Here is a 24,422-nt window from a genome sequence, read left to right as displayed (position 1 = left end):
TCTCAACGAAGGGCTCGGCTCAGGGTTATTTATTCAATGAGGCTTGTTACATTTAACATTCTTAAGAACATTCAGTTCTTAATAGGATAATTTATCTCCTTTATTGCTGCTGCTGAAATACCATCATAATGTTATTATGATGAGTAGCTTAGCAATATTGCTTGAATAGATATTCTTCCCAAAGTTTTAACAGAACAGATACAGAGATCTATCAAACTTGACGTCAAACCATGTTTTAAGCTTGAATGCATGTTAATATTCATTTTGTTGTTTATTTACATTATGACCCACAGAGAGGAATAATAAATGTGGTTAATTAAAACACCTTCAGAGCTAATGCAGCAAATAATTGTACTTATTATCTATGTAAAAAGATAGCGCTCCATATTAACAACTCTCAAGCTACCTGTGAGATGAAGCTTCATTAGCTTGGCTTCAGAACAGGTTTTTGTTACTCAGCCATCTGTTAAAAGGTATCCTTTTGATTTCAGAAAGTTTATTTGCTGCATAATTAAAATAATATTTCTCCCCCAGCTGTACAGAATGAGCGAGATCGAATAAGTAACAGACGGAACAACTATGAAAGCTGCAGCTCCCCTTCGATCGCCTCACTGGCTCAAGCTGAACTTCTATCTCATCAGGTAGAGCAGACCCGTGTACAAAAACTAACTTCCCTTTACCTCCCCATTGTCAAGTTCCATCCCTTGGGCTAGACAAGTCTCCACAATTTTTTCTAGGGTTTGTTTTGGATTGGCCATCATAATATTGCTGAGGATCAGCTGCGATACAAGGGAGGCGATGGCTCAGTGGTATTCTTAATGGTTAATCAGTAGATGGTTAATTAGAGATCCAGGTAATGTCCCGGTGACCCGGGTTCAAATCCTGCCACAGTAGATGGCTGGATTTGAAATCACTAAAAATCTGGAATCAGGAGTTTAATGATGACCATGAATTGATTGTTAGGAAAAAACCTATCTGGTTCACTAGAGTCCTTTAGGGAAGGAAACTACCATCATCACCTGGTCTGACCTATGTGTGACCCCAGACCCAATGTGATTGAGTCTTAATTTCCCTCTGAGCAATTAGGGATGGGCAATAAGTGCTGGCCTAGCTGGTAATGCCCTCATCCTGTGAATGAATAAATACAGAGTTACTGTTACACTTTCAACAATGGCTGACAAAAAGAACCTTTGTGAAAAGTGTTGCCACTTAATTAATTATAATTTTAAATAGAATTTTTTAAGTCAAAATTTGCTTTGAAGTTTGATCTCTTAATTTTTTGAATAGACCAGCATCCTGTGAAGATGTTTTGAAAGAAATTGCATGAAGAGAGGTTAAAGTCTAAGTCTTCCCAATTTTGGGAAGATTCACGCAGATCACCTTCTTGTTAAAATGATTTTTCCAACTGATCCAATTGTTGCTGGTTGGGGAAAGGTGCAGCGCATGAGTCACTCAAGCAGGAAACCTGAAATCAGCAGGTCGCTTCAACTTAAACTCCATTTTGACTCGTTAATGAAGCCTAACCCTCAGTTTGGCTGTCATAACTGATGGAAGAGATGTCAACTCTCCTGAAGGGCAGTCTGTTGAAGTGTCGCGATCGGGAGTCTTTCACGTCCCCTTTTTTTTTCAACTTGGAAGAAAACGTAGGCTGAAGCTACTAGTGAGTGTTGAAAGACACTTGGGCAAATTTTACAACAGGATCCCTTCTTTCCCACCACACCTCAGGGCAAAAGTTGGTCATTATCTCGTCAATGTTAAATCCAGCCACCCCACAGCAATAATAACACGGCAGCAGCCTTAATAGGGTGAGTGTGGGACTTCTGTCCTTCTGGGACAGATCTTTTAGGCTATTTAATTGGTCATTGTTGCTATCCAATGCTTTTGATGGTTAGAATCAGGGATGCTTATACTCACCTGGAGCTTGGATTAAGCTGTGAAGCAAGAAACCTCAAAAGAAAGCTGTCCACAAAGATCAAATTTCTGTGGTGTGGGCTATTTGCAGTTCAATCAAGTTAAGGGGATTTCCTGACATGCAACAGCATTGATATTACTAAGGCAGCCAATCACATTAGAGTATTCAGACACAGCGAATCAGTCAATTAAAATCAACTCAGAACCTTCAATTTTACCTTAGTTTTTAGGGGAAAGAAAAGTAATTATGATTGGATTAACATTGAAGTTAAAATAAAGAAAAACAATTCAGCTACATATGATTTTAATCATTATGGAGAAATTTAATGCACGACAAATATAAAATTTGCTTTTCAGAGTCAGTGAAGCTGTTTAACAGTAATTATGAAGTTAATAGGCCATTAAAATCTCAATTACACCTTCATTCAACATGTAGTTTTTGACGAGGGGTTTTAGTATTACGAACAGCACTGCTGTGCAAGATTTTGTCAATTCGTAGATTTCCCATTGATTGCCATCTGGCAAGACCTCTGCATTGCCTCTAGAAAAATAGAGAGAGTGCATTCTAGACTTCCACATGTAGACTCTGAAGTTACTGACAGTTTCACTTGAGTAATGACACTGAACATTGACAATTTTGTCATTGTAACCACATCAAAACCAGGGTCAATTATGATTTGGAGATGCCGGTGTCGGACTGGGGTGTACAAAGTTTAAAATCTCACAACACCAGGTTATAGTCCGACAGGTTTAATTGGAAGCACACTAGCTTTCAGAGTGCCGATCATTCATCACCTGGTGTTGTGTGATTTTTTTAACAGGGTCAATTATGGCAGGTTGATGACAAAGGAAAGGAGTTATTCAAATTTATGATGATTTTTTGGTACCCAGCTAATGTATCATAAGGCAGGAGGAAGAGTATCAATGCGAGAAAGCACAGCAGTGTTTTTCCTGGCCCGTGCATACATGGCCACCTCAATCTCTGACAATCAAACCAATTCTGTTTAAATTATCATTGGTGTCACTGTTTTCTCCTGATGTGACCACAGACAGTCTCTGTGAGGAGCACATGACTTCCAAAGATAGTAGCATCATCTTCTTTCTCTTTGTGACTGACAGCAGGGTTATCATCAGTGATAGAGCAGCCCAGAGTGACTACCTCAGAACGCAAAACTCCACATGAAGCTCTTTTCTCACTCGGAGAAAGGCACAGTTAAGCATTTACACACAACGTTTTTAATCTGCACAAATTATGTTCCCAAAGCAAAAAAGTAATCAAATTTCAGTTTGACCTACATATTTTAGTGCACTCTGAGGACAGAATACCACTATGGCTGTGTTTTTGCTGGTTTAAAGTTGTCAGTGTAAACTGTAACTTTTATAGCAATACATTTGTGTGAAGATCACTGAAACTACAGTGTAAGTTTATCATTGTTAATGTATCATGAAATGTTTAACCATGATATCCCCCTTCCCCATGATCCTAATTTTGGTTTTACCTTTTGAAGCGAGAAAATGAATTTTCTCAACATAATTTGACTGAACTCAGACGTTTGGCTTTTACCATGACAAGGAAAGAATAGGTGCATTCAATTAATATGCAACATGAGAATTGTTTATTAACAACACAAACAAATAAAAACACATTTACAGCAAAAGGAAAACAAGGAATCCTTTTAATAGACTGCATGTAAAAAATGGGGAATCAGAGCTCCGTGTTAAACGTTCCAAAGAAGTTAATTAACTTTCAAAGACTTTGCAAGGTATGGTTTTATAACATTCTTTACAAGCAAAACACTTTTTTCTGGATGACTGAGTTCTTTTGGCTCCATATTTTATTTTTCAGTGGCATCGTGCTACTAAAGCATGAGTCTTTTTTGAACTTAGAAACCTGTTTGCAGATCCTTATAAAACCTTACTGCTGTTGGACAAACACCAGGCTGACGATTTCCATTGACATTAGTCACAAGCGAAGCAAAAATAATCTCATTTGATTTTTTAATTATCTGCATGAATGCTTCTTTGGATCGTGTTCTGGGAACGGCAACTGCTTGTGAAAACAATTAACGTTTCCTGAGCTGTAATTTAATTTGGACCTCGTCTTGTTTCTCAGCAGATCTCTCTCTCGGTTTCGGCAGCGAGCACAGATATCGCCACAAAGAAAATTGCCAGTATTAGCGATGTCTGCGAGTCAATGAAGGAACAGTTGCTGGTTTTGGTGGAGTGGGCAAAATATATTCCAGCTTTCTGTGAACTGCCATTAGATGATCAGGTGATGTATGAATATTTTCAAAAGTCATGTAACTTTGAACTGGAAAGATTTATATCAACTGAACTGAGTGCACATTTGATATATATAATATATATATATTTGCACTCATACATCAATGTGTGCATATATCCATGCATATGAAATTCTTGTAATAAAGTCATTGCAGAATTGAAGCAGACTATTCAGCTGATCAAATCCATTCTGATTCTCTGTAGAACAATTCAGTCTCATTGTCTGACTTTATCCCCATATTCCTGCCAGTGTGTTTCCCTCAAGTGCCCTTCCAATTTCTTTTTAAGTCATTGACTGCTTCCACCATCTTGGTATGTTTCGAAATTACCCCCAGTCTGTTTGCAAACTATAAATCACTAGTTACTATTTTGAAAAGTGAAATAGGGAAGATTTTCTTAATATTGTAATTTGGAAAGTGGGGTGTTTTTCCAAGATGATGCATCAGAAATGTTTGAGTTGGAAATTGTTATCCTCCCTACATTTGAAGGACATTTGGCCACTACCTGAGTCAACAGTAATGCAAATCTGAGTAAATTCTGACTGATCAAATTAACTAGTAAGCTTGTAACCATGTTCTCAAATATATGTATGATATGCCTAAGTTTGACAACTCCACCAAGGGTAGAAAATGTTATCGGTTGCTATTCAGCAACTGAACCATAAATTTATTTACAATTTTATTCCCTCTTTCCTGAAATTTTCTATCAAAATGTTTGGGCAGATAAAGAAATGGTTCTGTTCTAACTTAAGCCAAAGTTACATTTAGTTAAATTCTCGAGACTCTGCTATAGAACTCAGGCTTAAGCTGTTCAAAGATGGAGTGGCATAATTGTGGGATCTGAAGGTTCAAACTGGATGCAGTGTTCTTCAGTGAGGAAGCTAATGTATGGTCAAAAATAAACGTTGCAGTGATACTTATGTAATACTTCGCATGAGGTCCACTGAAGATGTTACCTACTTAGGTAACAAAACATCTGGAAATTAACCTTTCAGCTCAGCGAGCAAACCTACATCCAAAACTTTTGTGATTATAAGAAGAAGGCTCTGTCTTATGTAGTGCCATTTACCACCCCAGGAAATTCAAAATCACTTTATTGTCAGTGAAGTAGTGCTTGGGGACTCTTGCAATATGATTACAGTTTAAAAATAAAGATCATAACACAAAAAATTCTTCTCTCTCATTTTACTCTCTTTCTTTCTTTCTACAATGTAATTTAAGGCTGTGTATCCACTTGTACCCTGTGTGATAGCCCATGTCCCTTTCTCCATTCCCCATTGTCATGCAAACGTCCATGCCACTGTATGCCCTCAAATGTCCCCATGGCCCTTTATAATCCCAATACCAAAACATTGATAGCTCATATCATCCCAGTCCCACCCTTTACCCATTCGAACTCATTGCCAACCCACCTAGTATTGACCACGGGCATCACTCGGGAGCTGTGTTGATAGAAGATAAAATCATTCGTACTTTGCCAAAGTTGCTATTTTTAAAAAAATGGATTGATGCAAAAAGATTAATCCTTTGTGGAAACAATTATTTCACTTATGTGCTTTATTTCTTACACACATAAATAAGCCTTAAAATGTTTACTTGAATAAGCATGCTCTTATGAGCATTATAATCACTCATACAGCGTCACTCTTAACATGCACTGCAGTCCAGATGGGAGGAGTGAATTGTTGCTGTAGTCCCACTACTCCACAGGTTTCAACATAAAACAAAACTACTTTAACCAGAGTCTAAGTATGGGCAATCATATGCATTTTCTGTATTGGGATGCAAAGATACATCATCTAGGTTTCTCTGAAGATGCAGAATTGACGAGCGTACGCAATTTGTGGTATGAAAAGATAAATGTTTACCCCTCTAAATAAAGGAAAACCCAAACACCTCATAGTCAGGAAAAGAAGAGATTTGTCACTGCAACGATATGCTTTATTAAAGAAGAACACTTTCTGAAAAATGGTGGTTAATCTTAAAGGCAATGAAGATAAGATGTAGAAAAGTTTGAAAACACGTACTGACAGATTTAAGAACAGCTTTTTCCCCCACTGTTAGCAAATGTATATATGGTTGTCTCCTATAGTAGAGTTGATCTTTCTCTGCACTTCCTCTGTAGCTCTAATTCTATATTCTGTGTTTGGTTCTATTACCTTGGTGTACTTATGTCAGGAATGATTTGTCTGGTTAGCATGCAACACAATACTTTCTACTGCATCTCAGTGCATGTGACAAACCAAATCAAATTGAAAGAACCAAAGTTTGTCAATCTAATAGCCTAGCATGTATGGGCAAGTAAGTAATCACACATAATTGTCTCGTCTGTGGGCCGGTACAGCTTGCTTTGGAAATAAACTGTGGAGAAGTTTTTTCAGTCATTCTTCCAGAAGAGCACAATTTGCTTTCACTCTGAGCTCACAGCAAAAGTGTTTCCATTGTAGAAGACACAAACGTGTTTTATAGCAGGCTTTTCCCAACTGAAACCTAAAGACAAGCTCCAAGTCTGAGAACACTGTTCAAATGGAACAACTGTAAGACTCAGTTGTAAAACAGTCAATAATTTTAACTGAAGTCAGTCCAAGCAATCAAGGCCAGCAATTAATTGGAACCATGTAGTTTCCAAGAAATGCCTTGTTTAAAGAACATTTCCAATGTGTCTTTTCATTGTGTATTTTCTTTTAACAAAAAAAAACAATCCAAGCAATCCTTCAAATTCATTTCCACACTCACTAAATTTGAAATGTCTTCATTTCAAATGGCTGATGCCAGCAAGAAGACAGAAGCCTGGACTGTAGTGGAGTACTGCATAAATGTATACCTTTACCTTTCCTTAAATACAAAATGTTTTTTTTATTTTAGAAGATTATTAGTGAGTTCTTGGATAATTCATTGTGCAAATGTACTCGATGCTTTGACACTGAGATGCCAGGATGCCAAAGCTGACTTTTAGTAATTTTAGCCCAGGGTATTTGGGAAAGGTGGGGGAGAGGTCAGTGGTGGTCCATGCTCCTAACTGCTGAACAGATTTGCTAGTTGTAAAGTACCCATGATATTTGTTTGCAATCCATCAAAAAATCGGATATAATGCAATTCAATACAGTCCAGCACAGGAACTGGCCCCTTTGGCCCAGCTAACCCGTGTCAATTCCTAATCCTTATTTAGACCCACCTCTTTTTCCATCCTGGGATAAAACCTCTGTGTCCACCCTATTTGTGCTTCTCATAAGCATGTACATATGCAGTTGATTGAAAATAGAAATGAAACCTTTGTAGCAACTGAACCCTTATTATTACAACAATACATTTTTGATAGACATATGTTACCCAAGGAAGGAATCTTTAATAAGGAAATAAAACAAAGAGCTGCAGATGCCGGAGATCTGAAACAAAAACAGAAACTGCTGGAGAAACTCAGCAGGTCTTGCTGCATCCTAGAGAGAAAGCAGAGTTAATGCTTGAATCTGGTGACTCGAAACATTAACTCTGCTTTCTCCCCACAGCTGTTTCCAGACCTATTGAGCTTCTCCAGCAATTCCTGTTTTTGTGTCTTTAATAAGGAAGTGCCTTTAATAAGGCATTAGTAGCATTTTATTAACTTACCCCAAAAGATGCTTTGAAAACTATTGTGATTACCAATGCTTTTTTTCATTATTCCATGCTGATCAGGCTTTCTCTTGTTCATCCCTAATTGCCCTTGACTAGGAGACTATTTTTGAGATACTTGAGAGTTCACGTTGCATTGGGTCATATGTAGGTCAGACCGTGTGAGAATGGTAGATTTCTATCACTAAAGGATGTTAGATGGGTTGTTATAACAATCTATAATAGTTCCATGGCCATTACTGAAATTAACTTTTGATTCCAGATTTATAACTTGCATTAAAGTTCACCTGCTCTGTTGGGATTTGAATCTATGCCCTCAAAGTATTCGTCTCATCCTGCAGATTATTACTAGCACCATAACAGCACTGTGTCTCTTATTAGAATGATAAATTAACCACAGTTCTGAAAATTCGTGATTTTTAAGGATTCCATTTTCACTTGGGAATTTGTAAAACCCATTCCACTGACCAGTACAAATCTCTGATAACAGTGATTAATCTCCCAGCCGATTTCTTTAACACCTGGAAGTCAATATACAATTCGGAAACTGATTAGCTTCTGACCATCACCTAAATCTCTGGACAAAGTATTCCTTAGTTCTTTATCAGAAACAATAAAAAGGCTATCCTATCTTGAGAAACCTAACAAAAACATGGGTTAGAGGATATCTGGGTTAGAGGAAAAATGTCTGCCAAGAATTTGATACTCTCCAGTAAATACAAGCTACAAACAAATATCACATCAAGACAGGGCCATTTGTGGTTTTCCCATGAAAAATGCTATCCTTTGACTTTTCATGTCAATGTAGCAACCTTTCTGCAAAAGCAGTAAACCTTCCTGGTTCAGTGCCTTTGATGTCTCAATTGTAGCGTTCCAAGACAGTGCTTGGACTAGGGATCCATTATTTTTGTTGTTGTGGATTTTCCCTGAGGCCAACTCAATGTAATTCTCATCCCTGACCAAGATTGAGATAGCAATGGTATCATGGAAGATTATTGATCTCCTTCTTCCATTTGTGGGTGGTACACAATCTGGGGCAGAAGATCCAACAAGGATAAAGAGCATAAGTGACATTACAATAGTGTACAGAGCATCAAAGTCAAGATGGCCAAACCTGAAATAATTTAAATTGAAAAAAATCATTTTTTTTAATTAGTTGAACCATGAATTGGCCAACTGGAGTGATTTCAACTTGATATTTATTTTGGACCTGGTCTTAATTGCAAGTTAAAAGAACAGCAATTGGGTTGACTTGATTTACAATGTCCTGTCATACATTCTTTTTGGCTTGGCACCATTTTAAAATTGAAGTATTATTTGTGGGACCCAAATCTTGCCAACGAAGCATAACAAGTCTTGCTGACACCATGAATTTATTGATAGATTAAGAAAGAGCCATTAATTATTTTTAACTAATTGTTTTTAAGTAAACCCATTGTGTTGCGTACTGACTAAAATCATAAATATTAATTTGGTTTTGACAAAAAAGCCACTCAAAATTTCTTAGTGCCTTGATAATTTTGGCTTCATGGTTAGTTTTAAGTTTGATAATGGGGGTGAGAATGGTGGTCACAGAATCAAACTGAAACATAGCATCACTACCCTTGTTTAATCAAGGTTCTATTTACAATTGGCATTATATGGGTTTCGAAATTACTTATTGGTTATACATAACATAGTTTTAACTTCCTTATCTATCTTGTGCATCAGGTTGCTTTGTTAAGAGCACACGCTGGGGAGCACTTACTACTTGGAGTGGCAAAACGATCCATGTTATACAAGGATGTCCTATTACTAGGTAAAAATTCCTGACATTCATGTTTCTGATGGAAAGCTTTTAAAATATGTACTTTACATACAACTAATACAATTATAATGAGTAAATCCTATTTTAAAAGAATTAAATGCAAATTGGTAATGCTGTTTTCAACAGGGAATGATTATGCCATACACCGCAACAGTCCGGAAATAGAAATTAGTCGTGTGGCAAATAGGATTTTGGATGAGTTGGTGCAGCCTTTCCAAGAAATTCAGATCGATGACAATGAATATGCCTGTTTGAAAGCAATTGTTTTCTTTGATCCAGGTTAGTACCGGAGTTTCACATCAGAAACAATGTTCAGCATTACATCAATGTGACAAGACATTGTGTCTTCTGCTGGAAGTAGCAAATAGTCATTATAAATTCCATATGCCTGAAGGTGAGGTTTGAATTGCTTCACTACCTTTTGGTAATGAAACTGTTTCCTCAGTCATGAGAATTTTTCTTGTTCAAGTTGACACTCCTGATGGGGAGCTTATCTGTTGGGAACCCAAAGGAGGAAATTCGATAACCCTTCTCCATGCCTGAATTCCCCGTACATGCTCACACCAAACCAGACTCTGCATTAGGAGTGTGATTTTGTCAGATGATCTCTGTTATGATTTGTCAGATTTTATTTCCTAAGCCTGAGTTTGGAAGTGGTGGAAGTGTTTAGAAATGAAGAAGTGTCCCATCAGAAACTGCTGGAAAAGCTCAGCGGGTCTGGCAGAACCCTGAGCTGGCTCACTCAACCCGAAACATTCACTCAGACTTCTGTCCATGGATTTCTTTCCAACAGTTTGTGGTCTTGTGTTTGATTTACAGCATCCACAGTCTTTTCAGTTTTTATGAAGTGTCCCATCAGGTTTTTTAGATTAGATTAGATTACTTAGTGTGGAAACAGGCCCTTCAGCCCAACAAGTCCACACCGCCCCGCCGAAGCATAACCCACCCATACCCCTACATCTACATCTACATCTACCCCTTACCTAACACTACGGGCAATTTAGCATGGCCAATTCACCTGACCTGCACATCTTTGGACTGTGGGAGGAAACCGGAGCACCCGGAGGAAACCCACGCAGACACGGGGAGAACGTGCAAACTCCACACAGCCAGTCGCCTGAGGCGGGAATTGAACCCGGGTCTCTGGCGCTGTGAGGCAGCAGTGCTAAACACTGTGCCACCATGCCGCCCACTAACCTGCCGCCCAGGTTTGATTTCCATTTTTTTTGTGTTGGGGATGGGGCAGGCGGGAGGCCAATGCAGGTTGGAGTCTCCGCTGCTACCTTGAATCTTAGGCCCAAAGCCTCACCCCCACATCACCTACCCCCACCATTCTTCATGCCCCATGCCACCCTCTGTTCCTACCCACCCCATTGGCCTTCACAATCACCATGGTAAATTAATGTCAACTCATGCCAACTCATGCCCACCACTCATTACATTTTTCCCTTACGTCCTCCATGCCATCACAACCAATATCCTTTAGGAGCTATGTTAAGATGACATTATCAGTATATGAATAAAGCTTATTTTCATAAATAACCATGTGCAGGCAATGGCCTGGTGGTTTTATCACTAAATTGTTAATCCAGAAACTCAGCTAATATTCTGGGGATCCAGGTTCAAATCCCACCGTGGTAGATGGTGCAGTTTGAATTCAATAAAAACATCTGGATTTAAGGATCTAATGATGACCATGAAGCTATTGTTGATTGTTGGTAAAACCCAAATGATCCACTAATGTCCTTCAGGGAAGGAATCTGCCATCCTTACCTGGTCTGGCCTTCATGTGAGTCCAGACCCACAGCAATGTATTTGACACTTAATTGCCCTCTGGGCAGTTAGGGATGGGCAATAAATGCTGCCTAGCCAGCAAAGCCCTCATCCTGTGAATGTATAAAGAAACTCTGCTCTCATGTTTTAGATTCACCATGAGGAAAGCTGAGAGTTACTTTTTTCGTCATTCTTTCATAGTAACTTGTTGTTATTGCTGTCAGGTTTGCCCAGCATTTGTTCCTCATCCTTCATTGCCTTGACCGTTTTCTTGTATAGGGATGTGTAGCTTGTATAGCCATTGTACATTCCTGAAGAAGGGCTTATGCCCGAAACGTTGATTCTCCTGTTCCTTGGATGCTGCCTGACCTGCTGCGCTTTTCCAGCAACACATTTTTCAGCTCTGATCTCCAGCATCTGCAGTCCTCACTTTCTCCTAGCCATTGTACAGGGATGGTGAGAGTCAACCGTATTGCTCAGGATCTGGAATCACATGTAAGGCAAACTGGGCAAGGATAGCAAGCTATTTCCCTGAAGGACTTTAATGGATGAGATGGGTTTTATGACATTCGATAATCAGTTCGTGGTCATCATTACTGCAACAAGCTTTCATTTCCAAATAATCCACATATTTCACGCGTGTGATGGATTTGAATCTAGATTCTCGGAACATGAGCCTAGCCTCCAGATTGCTAATCCACCAATGTTACCACTGCACAAGCAACCCACTCCCTCTAACTGGTTATCATGGAGCCTGATGGAATGGGTTTGATGATGATCATGATGGTAGGGGGAGGGGGTAAGCTGGAAATTATTGGGTGGGAGTGGCAATTTGCTGACTTAAACCTAGTTGGGGTGTGGACTGAGAGGATCCCAGCATTGAAATGCAGCTCACTAGCGGTTGGATCGCTGTTAAGCTCATTTTTGAGCTATGGAAATGCAATTCTCCCTTAATGCAGCAGAACTTAATGGTGCCTGAATGCTTTAACAGGGTTTGCATGGCTCATCTCTGGCACTGCAATATGTCCCCTGCAGAGAGAAGAGACACAGAGCTTCTGCCAGTTCTCTAATGTTTTTGGAACTAAATTCCAACTAACCTCTGTTTCGCCTCTGTGAAGCTTCTTCGTAAATTTGTGTGTTTCAATCATTAGCTCTCATTCTTTTAAACCTTAGAGAGCACTCAGCCTCTTGTCATAGGGCATTCAATTTATTTCCGCGACAAATCTTGTCAGCCATAGAGTCATAGAGATGGACAGCATGGAAACAGATCCTTTGATCCACCTTGTCCATGCCGCCCAGATATCCCAACCCAATCTAGTCCCCTTCCAGCACCTAGCCCATATCCCTCTAAACCCTTCCTATTCATATACCCATCAAGATGCCTTTTAAATGTTGCAATTGTACCAGCCTCCACCACTTCCTCTGGCAGCTCATTCCATCCACGTACTACGTGGTGCGTGAAAAATCTGACCCTTAGGTCCCTTTTATATCTATCCCCTCTCACCCTAAACCTATGCCCTCTAGTTCTGGACTCCCCACCCTAGGGAAAAGACTTTGTCTATTTACCTTATCCATGCCCCTCTTAATTTTATAAACCTCTATAAGGTCACCCCTCAGCCTCCGACGCTCCAGGGAAAACAGCCCCAGCCTGTTCAACATCTCCCTATAGCTCAAATCCTCCAACCTTGGCAACATCCTTGTAAATCTTTTCTGAACCCTTTCAAGTTTCACAACATCTTTCCAAAAGGAAGGAGACCAGAATTGCACGCAATATTCCAACAGTTGCTTAACCAATGTCCTGTACAGCTACAACATGACCTCCCAACCCCTGTACTCCTAATTCTGACCAATAAAGGAAAGCATACCAAACACCACCTTCACTATCCTATCTACTTCCATTTTCAAGGATCTATGAACATGCACTCCAAGGTCTCTTTGTTCAGCAACACTCCCTAGGACCTTACCATTAAGTGTATAAATCCTGCTAAGATTTTCTTTTCCAAAATGCAAAACCTCACATTTATCTAAATTAAACTCCATCTGCCACTCCTCAGCCCATTGGCCCATCTGATCAAGTTCCCGTTGTAATCTTCGCTGTCCACTACACTTCCAATTTTGGTGTCATCTGCAAACTTACTAACTATACCTCTTATGCTCATATCCAAATCATTTATATAAAAGATGAAAAGTCATGGACCCATCACCGATCCTTGTGGCACTCCACTGGTCACAGGCCTCCAGTCTGAAAAACAACCCCCCACCACCTCCCTCTGTCTTCTACCTTTGAGCCAGTTCTGTATCCAAATGGCTAGTACTCCCTGTATTCCATGAGATCCAACCTTGCTCACCAGTCTCCCATGGGGAATCTTGTTGAACGCCTTACTGAAATCCATAGAGATCATATCTACTATTCTGCCTCATCAATCCTCTTTGTTACTACTTCAAATTTTACCATTTCCAGTTCAAATTTATCTCTGTTTTGCATATGGAAACAAACTATGCACAGTATTCTTAGCATAGCCTCACCAAAGTGCTGTACAAATGCACCAAGACTTCCTTATTCTCGTCCTTCAATCCTCTTGTACAAAGAACAATATGTTTACTTGTTGTATTTGCCTGTTAAATTTCCTTCTGCACATGTAGTCTCTCCCATCTTTTAAAGAAAAGTGTCTTTCGTCTTTTCTATTCTCAATTCGTAAGTGCATAACCTCACACTTCCCTACTCCCTCTGCCATCTTGCTGTCTACTCATTGAACCTGTCTGTATCTCTTTCCAGACTCTGTAACCTCATGTCAGCTTTTATTCCAACCTAACTTTGAGTCCTCAGCAAACACGGATGCATTATAATCTGTATCTTCACATAAGTCATTGCTCTGGAGTTCTTGCAATTGGTGCCGGATTGTTGCTCTATGCTCTGCATTAGCGTCACTCCATATTTATCGTTGGGTGTTTCCGAACCCAGCTGTTCCAAAATGTGAGGGGCAGCATTTCCATTGGATCGCAGTAGAGTTGGGGGAAGACACTTTTTAATGGCACCAGCGGCCATATGGTAAGTTTAAACACCTAGTGTGAATGTTATTGGTTACGAGAGTGGATAAATGAGTGAATGGATAGAGTAGTAGTTGTGTGCCAGGTGGGAAAAGATGCACATACAGCCCTTTCTCTTCGTCTGTTCCTTGTTGACAATCACTTATTATTTGCAGAGGGAGTTACATAATAAAACTTCTTTTACACCACCCATATTTTTCTCAACAAATCCTCACTATAAAAGTTAAATTACTTTAGGACAGCATGTACTTCTTTAGCATCTCTCCAAGTTGTGAAACCCTGTTGTTTGGAGCCTTCAAAACCCCCAGTGATGAATATGTGTCCAAATTTCATTTTATCTTGATTTCATTTCCTGCAGATGCAAAAGCTTTAAACAATCCATCAAAAATCAAGACAATGCGTTACCAAGTGCAAGTTAGTTTGGAAGATTACATTAATGATCGACAGTATGATTCCCGAGGGCGATTTGGAGAGCTGTTACTGCTGTTACCTACTCTTCAAAGTATAACTTGGCAAATGATCGAACAAATCCAATTTGTCAAACTTTTTGGACTTGCTAAAATTGACAACTTGCTCCAAGAAATGCTGCTAGGAGGTATATCTCATTTTATATCAGATAAAGCCAATTGGACAACACTTTGAATAATCCAGTGTAAGACTCAAACGACACCTGTGTTTTCCTGTTTTAGTCTTTTACTTGTATAATGTTGCTGGGACGTTCCACCCACGCTCTCATGGCTGGCCACTGTGATTTTGTCAGATGTTTGGTGGACAGCCACAGGAAGTGGTGTGGGCAGAAGTTGCACCCTATTCTGTGGCAGTTTGAGCAAACACTTAGATAATTTAGTCATAGTCATAGAGATGTACAGCACGGAAACAGACCCTTCGGTCCAACCTGTACATGCCGATCAGATATCCCAACCCAATCTAATCCCACCTGCCAGCACCCGGCCCATATCCCTCCAAACCCTTCCTATTCATATACCCATCCAAATGCCTTTTAAATGTTGCAATTGTACCAGCCTCCACCACCTCCTCTGGCAGCTCATTCCATACACGTACCACCCTCTGTATGAAAAAGTTGCCCCTTAGGTCTCTTTTACATCTTTCCCCTCTCACCCAAAACCTATGCCCTCTAGGTCTGGACTCCCCCACCCCAGGGAAAAGACTTTTGCCCCTCATAATTTTGTAAACCTCGATAAGGTCACCCCTCAGCCTTCGACGCTCCAGGGAAAACAGCCCCAGCCTGTTCAGCCTCTCCCTATAGCTCAGATCCTCCAACCCTGGCAACATCCTTGTAAATCTTTTCTGAACCCTTTCAAGTTTCACAACATCTTTCTGATAGGAAGGAGACCAGAATTGCACGCAATATTCCAACAGTGGCCTAACCAATGTCCTGTACAGCCGCAACATGACCTCCCAACTTCTGTACTCAATACTCTGACCAATAAAGGAAAGCATACCAAACGCCTTCTTCACTATCCTATCTACCTGCGACTCCACTTTCAAGGAGCAATGAACCTGCACTCCAAGGTCTCTTTGTTCAGCAACATTCCCTAGGACCTTACCATTAAGTGTATAAGTCCTGCTGAAATTTGCTTTCCCAAAAAGCAGCACCTCTCATTTATCTGAACTAAACTCCATCTGCCACTTCTCAGCCCATTGGCCCATCTGGTCCAGATCCTGTTGTAATCTGAGGTAACTCTCTTCGCTGTCCACTACACCTCCAATTTTGGTGTAACCTGCAAACTTACTAACTGTACCTCTTATGCTCACATCCAAATCATTTATGTAAATGACAAAAAGTAGAGGGCCCAGCATTGATCCTTGTGGCACTCCACTGGTCACAGGCCTCCAGTCTGAAAGACAACCCTCCACCACCACCCTCTGTCTTCTACCTTTGAGCCAGTTCTGTATCCAAATGGCTAGTTCTCCCTGTATTCCATGAGATATAACCTTGCTAATCCGTCTCCCACTGAGTTTCTTGCCACTCATCCTCATCGAGACAGGCCATTACGGTCAGTTTGTTTTATGTTTGGAGCATAAATGAACACAGTTAGCTCCATAAATTGGCCATTCTTGAGTCACTCTGCTTCACTCGGTTTTTCCATCGTTTTCCAACAAAGGCAGAGTTCCGAAGTTGACCGTTCTCCCATTCCTCTCCCAATACTACTGTGTATTCAACCACCATCAAGCTAAAGTATTCCAATGACACCTTTTGTTTGTTGTAATGAATCATTGTAACGTTGTTTGATTCCTCCACATTAATACTTCATGTGAGAAAAGACAAGGAGATAGGTGTTGGGGGATGTCTCAGATGAGGAAGGAGAATTAGAGAGGTCCAGGTATTTAAGGAGGAAACTCCAAAGTAATTGGGGCTTGCAGCCTGTGGGTCTAGCCACTGATACTGAAAGCAGTTAAAGACAATGATGTTTAAAAGGTTTGAGTTAGAGGACTGCTGGTATTGTGGGTGGTGATGGGGATAGATAAGATTAGAGAGGCAGAGAGCAGTCAGAAAAAAAAAGATAAAAATTTAATACTGAGATATTGATAAACCAGGATCCAGTGTAGGTCAGTAAGCAAAGGTGAAAAGCGTTTGGACATTGGAAGCAGATGTTTGAAGTCTTAAGTTGTGTAGAGAATAGAATATGAGAGATGAGCCAGAAATGTGTTACTGAGCAGTCATGTCCAGAGGTAACAAGGCAAGGATGAAGGTTTCAGCAACTGAAGAACTGAGGCACAGACAGAAACAGGATTGCGATGCAGTGGAACCAGCCAGTCAAGTGATGGCACATATAGCAAGTAAGGGGCTGCATGGTGGCTCAGTGGTTAGCACTGTTGCCTCATAGCGCCAGGGATCCAGGTTTGACTCCACCCTCGGGCGACTGTCTGTGTGGAGTTTGCACATTCTCCTCATGTCTACTTGGGTTTTCTCTGGGTGCTCCGGTTTCCTCCCATAATCCAAAGATGTGCAAGTTAGGTGAATTGGCCATGCTAAATTGCCCGTAGTGTTCAGGGATGTGTAGGTTAGGTGCATTAGTTAGGGGTAAATCTAGGATTGTAGGGGAATGGATTTAGGTGGGTTATTCTTCAGAAGGTCTGTGTGGCCGTGTCGGTCCGAAGGTCCTGTTTCCACACTGTAGGGATTCTATATTTATTTGATAGCTCACTGATACCAAAGTTGCAAATAGTCTGTCTCAGTTTGTCATGGAAAATAATGGAAGCAGTAGTAATGAGTAGAATTTGTGGTAGGGAACAAAGTCAATAGTTTAAGTTTCCCCAATATTTAATCAAAGGAAATTTCTGTTCACTCACCCTTCAAAACTCAACCTCCTTGAGATAGAGGTAGAACTTTGCCAAAGACTAGTCAAACAACCATTTGATATAATGATATGGAATCACATATTAATTTTTTTTAAAAATGCGTCCATGATTATTTTATAATTCTGGAATTTGTGTAACTTTCCTCTCTCAATTTAAGTAAGCACAACTGACCATAACTTGATATGATTGCATCAGCTTACCATTGTTTTATTCTTTTAGAAAGCTATAGTTGAATGCTCAAGTGAAATTTTCACTTGACTAGTTAATAAGAATAGTTGCAGAATTATGTATTGTCTTCCAATCACATTGACAAAGTGCCCCAGCATCAACTCACACTTTTGATTGACTTGAATGGAACAGTTTCCAGCTCACTCCAGTTTTAGTGAGTGTTCAGTGTGCAGAAGTACTGAGTGTGGATTAACACACCTGGATACCCATGTAGTTATAGCTTTTAATTTCTGTTTCATTATTGTGTTTTATTTATAAACCAAGGAAAAAAAAAAGATTTTTTTTCCAGAGTCAGTTCGCAAAAAAAATCTATTAACTTTAATTCTGTAAATATTTATAAGCATTTGTTGAAAGAAACATAATAATGTCAAGGTTATATGTTAGAATGATCTTCTATTTTCCCTAATTTGTAGGTACAGCGAATGATCCATCCCATCTTCATCATCCCGGGCATCCTCATGTAGCTCAAGATCCACTGACAGGCCAAACTATACTGATCAGTTCAATGCCTGCAGCAGCTCACACTGAATCAATGTGTAAGTCTTCTTTATAGATAGTTTTGTGCACATTTTTAATTTGGAACTGTGAATAAGCCGAGTCACTAATGAAGCTATTTGAATCCTGTGATTGTAATTAGATTAGGTTCCCTACAGTGTGGGAACAGGCCATTTGGCCCAACAAGTGCACACTAACCCTCCAAAAGGTAACCCACCCAGACCCCTTTTTCTCTGACCGATGCACCTAACACAGCCAATCCATCAGACCTGCATAACTTTGGATTGTGGGAGGAAACCGGAGCACCCGGAGGAATCCCAAGCAGGCACAGAGAGAGTGTGCAAACTCCCCCCACACAATCGCCTGAGGCTGGAATCAAACCCAGGTCCCTGGTACTGAGGCAGCAGTGCGAACCACTGAGCCACCATGCCACCCTGATACAGCAATAAAACAAAGAAGTAATTGAAGGAAATCATTAACATTTATGTGCTTGTTCTTATTTCTTTAGGAAGTCTGAAAGTATTTTATACCCAGCAAGGTACTCATGAAATTGAGTTACTGTTGCATGATATGGAATTACAGCAACTTTTTTTTTGTAGAAAGCTAGGGGAGAAATGTCTCATCAGTCTGTGTTTGTTGAGCCATAAGTGTTGCTAAAGTGTGGAGGCCTTTCCTGATTTTTGAACGGAGACTGTGGGAAGTTTTACATCCATCTGAGCACTAAAGATTCAGTTTAACATCTTGCTTGAAAGACAATACTTTCAACAGGGCAACGATTTCCTAAGTGGCACTGAGGTATCAGCATAGTTTAAGTATAGGTCTTTGGATTGCACCCTCTTCTGACTGACAGGCAAGACTGCTAACATTAAACCATGGCTCACACCTATAACAACAAACGCATTGTAATGGCATCTTATTTACAGTTTATATTATAGTGCATTTGTTTTGGAGTCATACTTTATTCCAATCTGCTTTTCCTGATTGGCACAAAATATTTCATTGTACTGTTATAAGAAGAGGAGGGACCATTCCAACATTTTTAATTCAACTAGCATATATTTAGTCACTTACCTAATTGCTGTTTTTGAGACCTTGCTGTGCACATAGTTATTGATGTATTCCCTACTTTATAACAGTGACTAGGCATCGACAGTACTGTAGTGGTTGTATCACTTTGAGATTGCCTGAGATTCTGACTGGATCTGGATTAACGCAGGTTATTTATTTTGCTTTGTTCCTTACGGAACAGGAATCACCTGATGTAAAGGGGAGTACAGTATAAATTTTTTCAAAATACTTTGTTATTTGGATTCTCTCACATGTACAGTTGACACCAAGTCCTGATTTTGTTTATCACCAGTTACAATAGGCACAGTGCTCACATGCACCAGCTCCTCCTGAAATCAATTCAGCACAGCTACACAGGAGTCCCAATCCACCACAGTGATTAGAAACGTCAGCAATGTTTGCAGTAATCCCAAATCCCAAATCAAATCAATCATTTACGACAATCTTAATTATCTGATTAAAAAGGTATTAGCACAACTTGGTTTTCTATTTGAATTCAAGATTATAGGTTTTGTCTGTTGCAATTTATTTTAAATTCATTTGTGGGACTTGGATGTCGCTGGTTGGCCAGCGTTGATAGCCCATCCCTATGTGCCCTTGACAAGGTGGGGTGAGCTGCCTTCTTGTATCACTGCTGTCCACTTGCTGTGAATTGACCCCCAATGTTGGTAGGGAGGGAATTCCAGGATTTTGACCCAATGACTGTGAAGGAATGGCGATGTATTTCCAAGTCAGAGTGGTGAGTGGCTGGGTATTCCCAAGTACCTGCTGCCCTTGTCCTTCTAGATGGAAGTGGTTGTGGGTTTGGAAGGTGCTGTCTAAAGATCTTTAGTGAACTTTGGTTGTTAATGTTATGATCATCAGCTATATGTAGACTGCTGCCTAATTCAATTAAATAGTTTTGATGATGCTTTGAATAGAGTGAGCAAAATTTAGGCAAAACAATCAATGATTGATTAAGCTATCAGGATGCTGCTAGGCATTAGTCCAGGCACTGTAAACTTTGTTAGCAGCAGAATTGTTTTGATTTTCTTGCCATGCTGTATAATAAACATGTTACTATGAAGATCCGGCCTTCTCAAACTCTATCCTTGCCTAAGTCCTGGTGAGCCTCAGTTTGAACCACCATCGATCATCTCTCTCTAATGAGAGAGCAGTGCGATCCACCTCTGGGGCTAGGATGACATTACCTCTTACCTATGGTTGAGAGGGATAATGTTAAGTGAAGTAGTGACAAAAGTGAAATGCCTTGAAAAGCAGGGTGTATGGTGTTCTCTGATTGATTGATTGTTTTCCCATTATGACAGGTTACTCCCTGTGAAATGCATCTGACCTTTCTACATCTACAGAATCAATTTGTAGAAAAGTGTCATAGCATCAAGATTAAAACCTAAGCAGATGTAAGCTTGAGAAACTGAGCACAGAACTTGAGCATCGCTAACCAAAAGAAACATGATGTTGAAGCATTATGCCTTATACTCATCAGGACCCATTACAAGAATGCCAGCATTATTTGCATTACTTGAGGAAAGGGTGATGATTGGTCATTTAAGTTGATTCTGAGCAGTAAAAGCATTGTCATTCCAGTCACTGAACACAGGGGTGATAGGTGAATGTGATATGGTGTGAATATGAACATGACACCAGTGTTTTGGATGACCTCAGGTTTGTAGAATGTAGGATGTAGGATGCCAGAAATCAGGGCAGAAACATGCAAGAGGGTACTAAGGCAGCACCACCAGAACTTTAAAATAAATCAATTAACCACCGATGATGGAAATCTGAAATGAAAACAGATTGCTGGAGAAACTCAGCAGGTCTGACAGCATCAGTGGAGAGCAAACAGAGTTGACATTTCGAGTCGAGTTCTGAAGAAGGATCACTGGACCTGAAACATTAAGTTTGTTTTCTCTCTCCACAGATTGTGTCAGATCTGCTGAGTTTCTCCAGCAATTTCTGTTTTTGTTCAGCTTTGGAATTTTTTTTTGTTTTGTGATACGATCTGAGGAACCATATGGAATGTTATACACCCTAAAAATGATAGAAATAAGGAGGAGTCCTATGGACTTAGAAAACTGGAGCATTCATTAGAAATGAAGTTTTAGTATTCCAGAGATTTGAACACAACATTTCTCTGAAAGTTGCCACCCAGATTGACAGGGTTGTTAAGAAGGTATACAGTGTCTTGGTCTTTATTAATAGAGGGATTGAGTTCTGGAACCAGGACGTTATGCTGCAGCTGTACAAAGCTCTGGTACGGCCACACTTGGAGTATTGTGTACAGTTCTGGTCACCGCATTATAAGAAGGATGTGGAAGCTTTGGAAAGGGTGCAGGGGAGACTTACTAGGATGTTGCCTAGTATGGAAGGAATGTCTTACGAGGAAAGGCTGAGGGCCTTGAGGCTGTTCTCGTTAGAGAGAAGAAGGTTGAGAGGTGACTTAATCGAGACATACAAGATAATCAGAGGGTTGGATAGGGTGGACAGGGAGAGCCTTTTTCCAAGTATGGGGACGGCAAACACGAGGGGACACAACGTTAAAGTGAGGGGAGATAGGTATAAGACAGATGTCAGAGGTAGTTTCTTTACTCAGAGAATAGTAAGGGTATGGAATGCTTTGCCTGCAACGGTAGTAGATTTGCCAAGTTTAAGTGCATTTAAGTTGTCATTGGACAGGCATATGGTACATGGAATAGTGTAGGTGGGATGGGCTTCAGATTAGTATGACAGGGCAGCACAACATCGAGGGCCGAAGGGCCTGTACTGCGCTGTAATGTTCTATATAGAGTTACAACACTTCACCAATAAAAATCTTAAGTAAAAGTCCTGTTGTGCAGTTTATATGAAAATGAATGTTTTAAATTTTTTTAGTTCATAAGACATATTTCCCATTCAAAACTCCATCTGTCGCTGTAACTGTAGCTTTATTTTGTACATTGGTTTTCCTCTTCAGCTACACCAGAGACCCCACTACCATCTCCTCCACAAGGTTCAGGACAAGAACAATACAAGCTTGCTTCAAACCACCACTCGGTCATTTCTCAACAAGTGCCACTACCGAAGCAGAAGGGCTTGTGATGTCAACATAATTTTATGAATGTCAGTTTGTGCTTTCTGTACACATCAGAAACCAGAAGCATGAGTGAAGCTGAAAGGTGGAAAGTGATACTGCCATTCTGTACTGCTTGTATTCATGGCTGTTTAATTTCTTGATGTTGCCAATAATGTTTTTTTTGTGTGTGGGGTTTACCATTTCAAGAGTAAAATGCTGTTGCTCTTAAACACAAGTTGCAATCTCAGGTTGTTATTTTAAAGGGATTTGGTTAAACTCGTTTGTATCATGACAAAGCAACCTTGGTCCACTTCAAAAGTTGGTGTTGTAACTGTTATAAATTATAGATTAGGTTTACATTCAGACGGCTGTTTTACTATTTTCCATTCTGATGTAGCCATAATTTAGACCTGCAACAATGAGTCAATAGGCTACTTCATAGTTGTTTATGTACAGACTGTAAATTCTGCTTTCTGAGACAGGTTTTTCTTCAGCTTTTTAAAGTAAGTGAAAATTGAAAGTGACACATTAAACTCCATAAGTGACAGTTTGCGCAACCAAGGATACTGATGATATCCCAACTGTATAACTGAGGTGTATGATATTACAGCCAATATTGCATTACTAGATAGCTTTTACTTTTTTGTGTATATATCTCTGTTTAAAATTTGCCTGTTTTGAGTCTTGCCATTTAAATTCATACCTTACTGTACCACCCTTGGTATATCTCCTAACAAGTTTGATTGCCAGATTTTACCACTTGGTTTCACATTGCATGGCCAGAAGAGGGAGCTGTACTGAAAATTAATTAATTCCTTTATACCAGAATACCATTCGCTACCCATTTATGAAATCTGTACCATTTATTGATCAGCTTCCTGACTAATATCAGATCTTAACATTTAATGCCTCAATGTTGGTCTATAGGTAGTGTTGAAGAAGAAAATTCCTCCAATAGCCTTTGATTGAAAAGAAAGCTGCCTTAAACTGCATAAATGTACCTTTACTTCTGCTTTGTGGACATGGGGTGAATCCATTTACAACTGCTTCTTGGTTTGTACATACAGAGTGAGGAATTATATAATCACTGTAATTTATTCTGATGCAATGATCTATTTTATAAACATGAAATTATTTTTATATGAATTATTGTGAATGAATCAAAAATAATCAATTTCTGGAAGAAAAATCAACACTGGACTGTAAAGTTTTCGCAATTTTTAAGTATTGGAGTGTGTAAATGAGTTAAGTGCTCAATGCATTACATGTATGCATTATACTTTCAGCAAACTGGAGTTTTCCACATTCAAAAATACAAATAAATGTTACACCTTTCCAATTGTGAAGTATAATTCACCATCAGTGTGCTCGGCTTTTGAATCCTTATTACTTTTGCATCTTTGAGATGTAAGCATTGATTAGATTTCCTACAGTGTGGAAACTGCCCTTCAGCCCAACCAGTCCACACCGACCCTCCGAAGAGTAACCCATCCCAACCTCTGACTGATGCACCTAACATGATGGGCAATTTAACATGGCCAATTCACCTGACCTGCATATTTTTGGACTGTGGGAGGAAACCAGAGCACCCGGAAGAAACCCACGCAGACATGAGGAGAAGATGCAAACTCCACACAGACAGTCGCCCGAGGCCGGAATCGAACCCAGGACTCTGGCGATGTGAGGCAGCAGTGCCAACCACTGTGCCACCATTCTGCAGAGACTCTGTGAAGACTTGTCTAAATCTGAAACCAGAAAGTTGTTTAAAGGAGTGGGAGTAGAAAGATAGAATTGGTCATTTATAGCATAGAATGAATATATTTCA

General features: G+C 39.9%; 1 protein-coding gene across 6 annotated transcripts in view; it reads left to right on the top strand.

Moving 5' to 3' along the window:
* Positions 1 to 23,953, top strand: part of LOC140477445 (hepatocyte nuclear factor 4-gamma-like) — a 148,536-nt gene extending 124,583 nt beyond the window's left edge. For 4 of the 6 annotated variants that reach the window (XM_072571374.1, XM_072571373.1, XM_072571375.1 and 1 more), the window contains 7 exons: positions 535 to 641; positions 4,025 to 4,183; positions 9,513 to 9,600; positions 9,736 to 9,888; positions 14,789 to 15,025; positions 18,396 to 18,518; positions 22,499 to 23,953. In XM_072571374.1, coding sequence (XP_072427475.1) covers positions 535 to 641; positions 4,025 to 4,183; positions 9,513 to 9,600; positions 9,736 to 9,888; positions 14,789 to 15,025; positions 18,396 to 18,518; positions 22,499 to 22,623 — 992 coding nt within the window. In that variant the 3' untranslated portion in view covers positions 22,624 to 23,953. The remainder of the gene's footprint in view (positions 1 to 534; positions 642 to 4,024; positions 4,184 to 9,512; positions 9,601 to 9,735; positions 9,889 to 14,788; positions 15,026 to 18,395; positions 18,519 to 22,498) is intronic. The other 2 variants (XM_072571372.1, XM_072571376.1) reach the window with 2 other exon arrangements.
* The last annotated feature ends 469 nt before the right edge of the window (positions 23,954 to 24,422 follow it).

This window comes from Chiloscyllium punctatum, chromosome 5, assembly GCF_047496795.1.
Source record: "Chiloscyllium punctatum isolate Juve2018m chromosome 5, sChiPun1.3, whole genome shotgun sequence".
Taxonomy (NCBI): Eukaryota; Metazoa; Chordata; class Chondrichthyes; order Orectolobiformes; family Hemiscylliidae; genus Chiloscyllium; species Chiloscyllium punctatum.
Note: the sequence above shows the minus strand (reverse complement) of the source record. Positions and strands in the feature narration are given on the sequence as shown.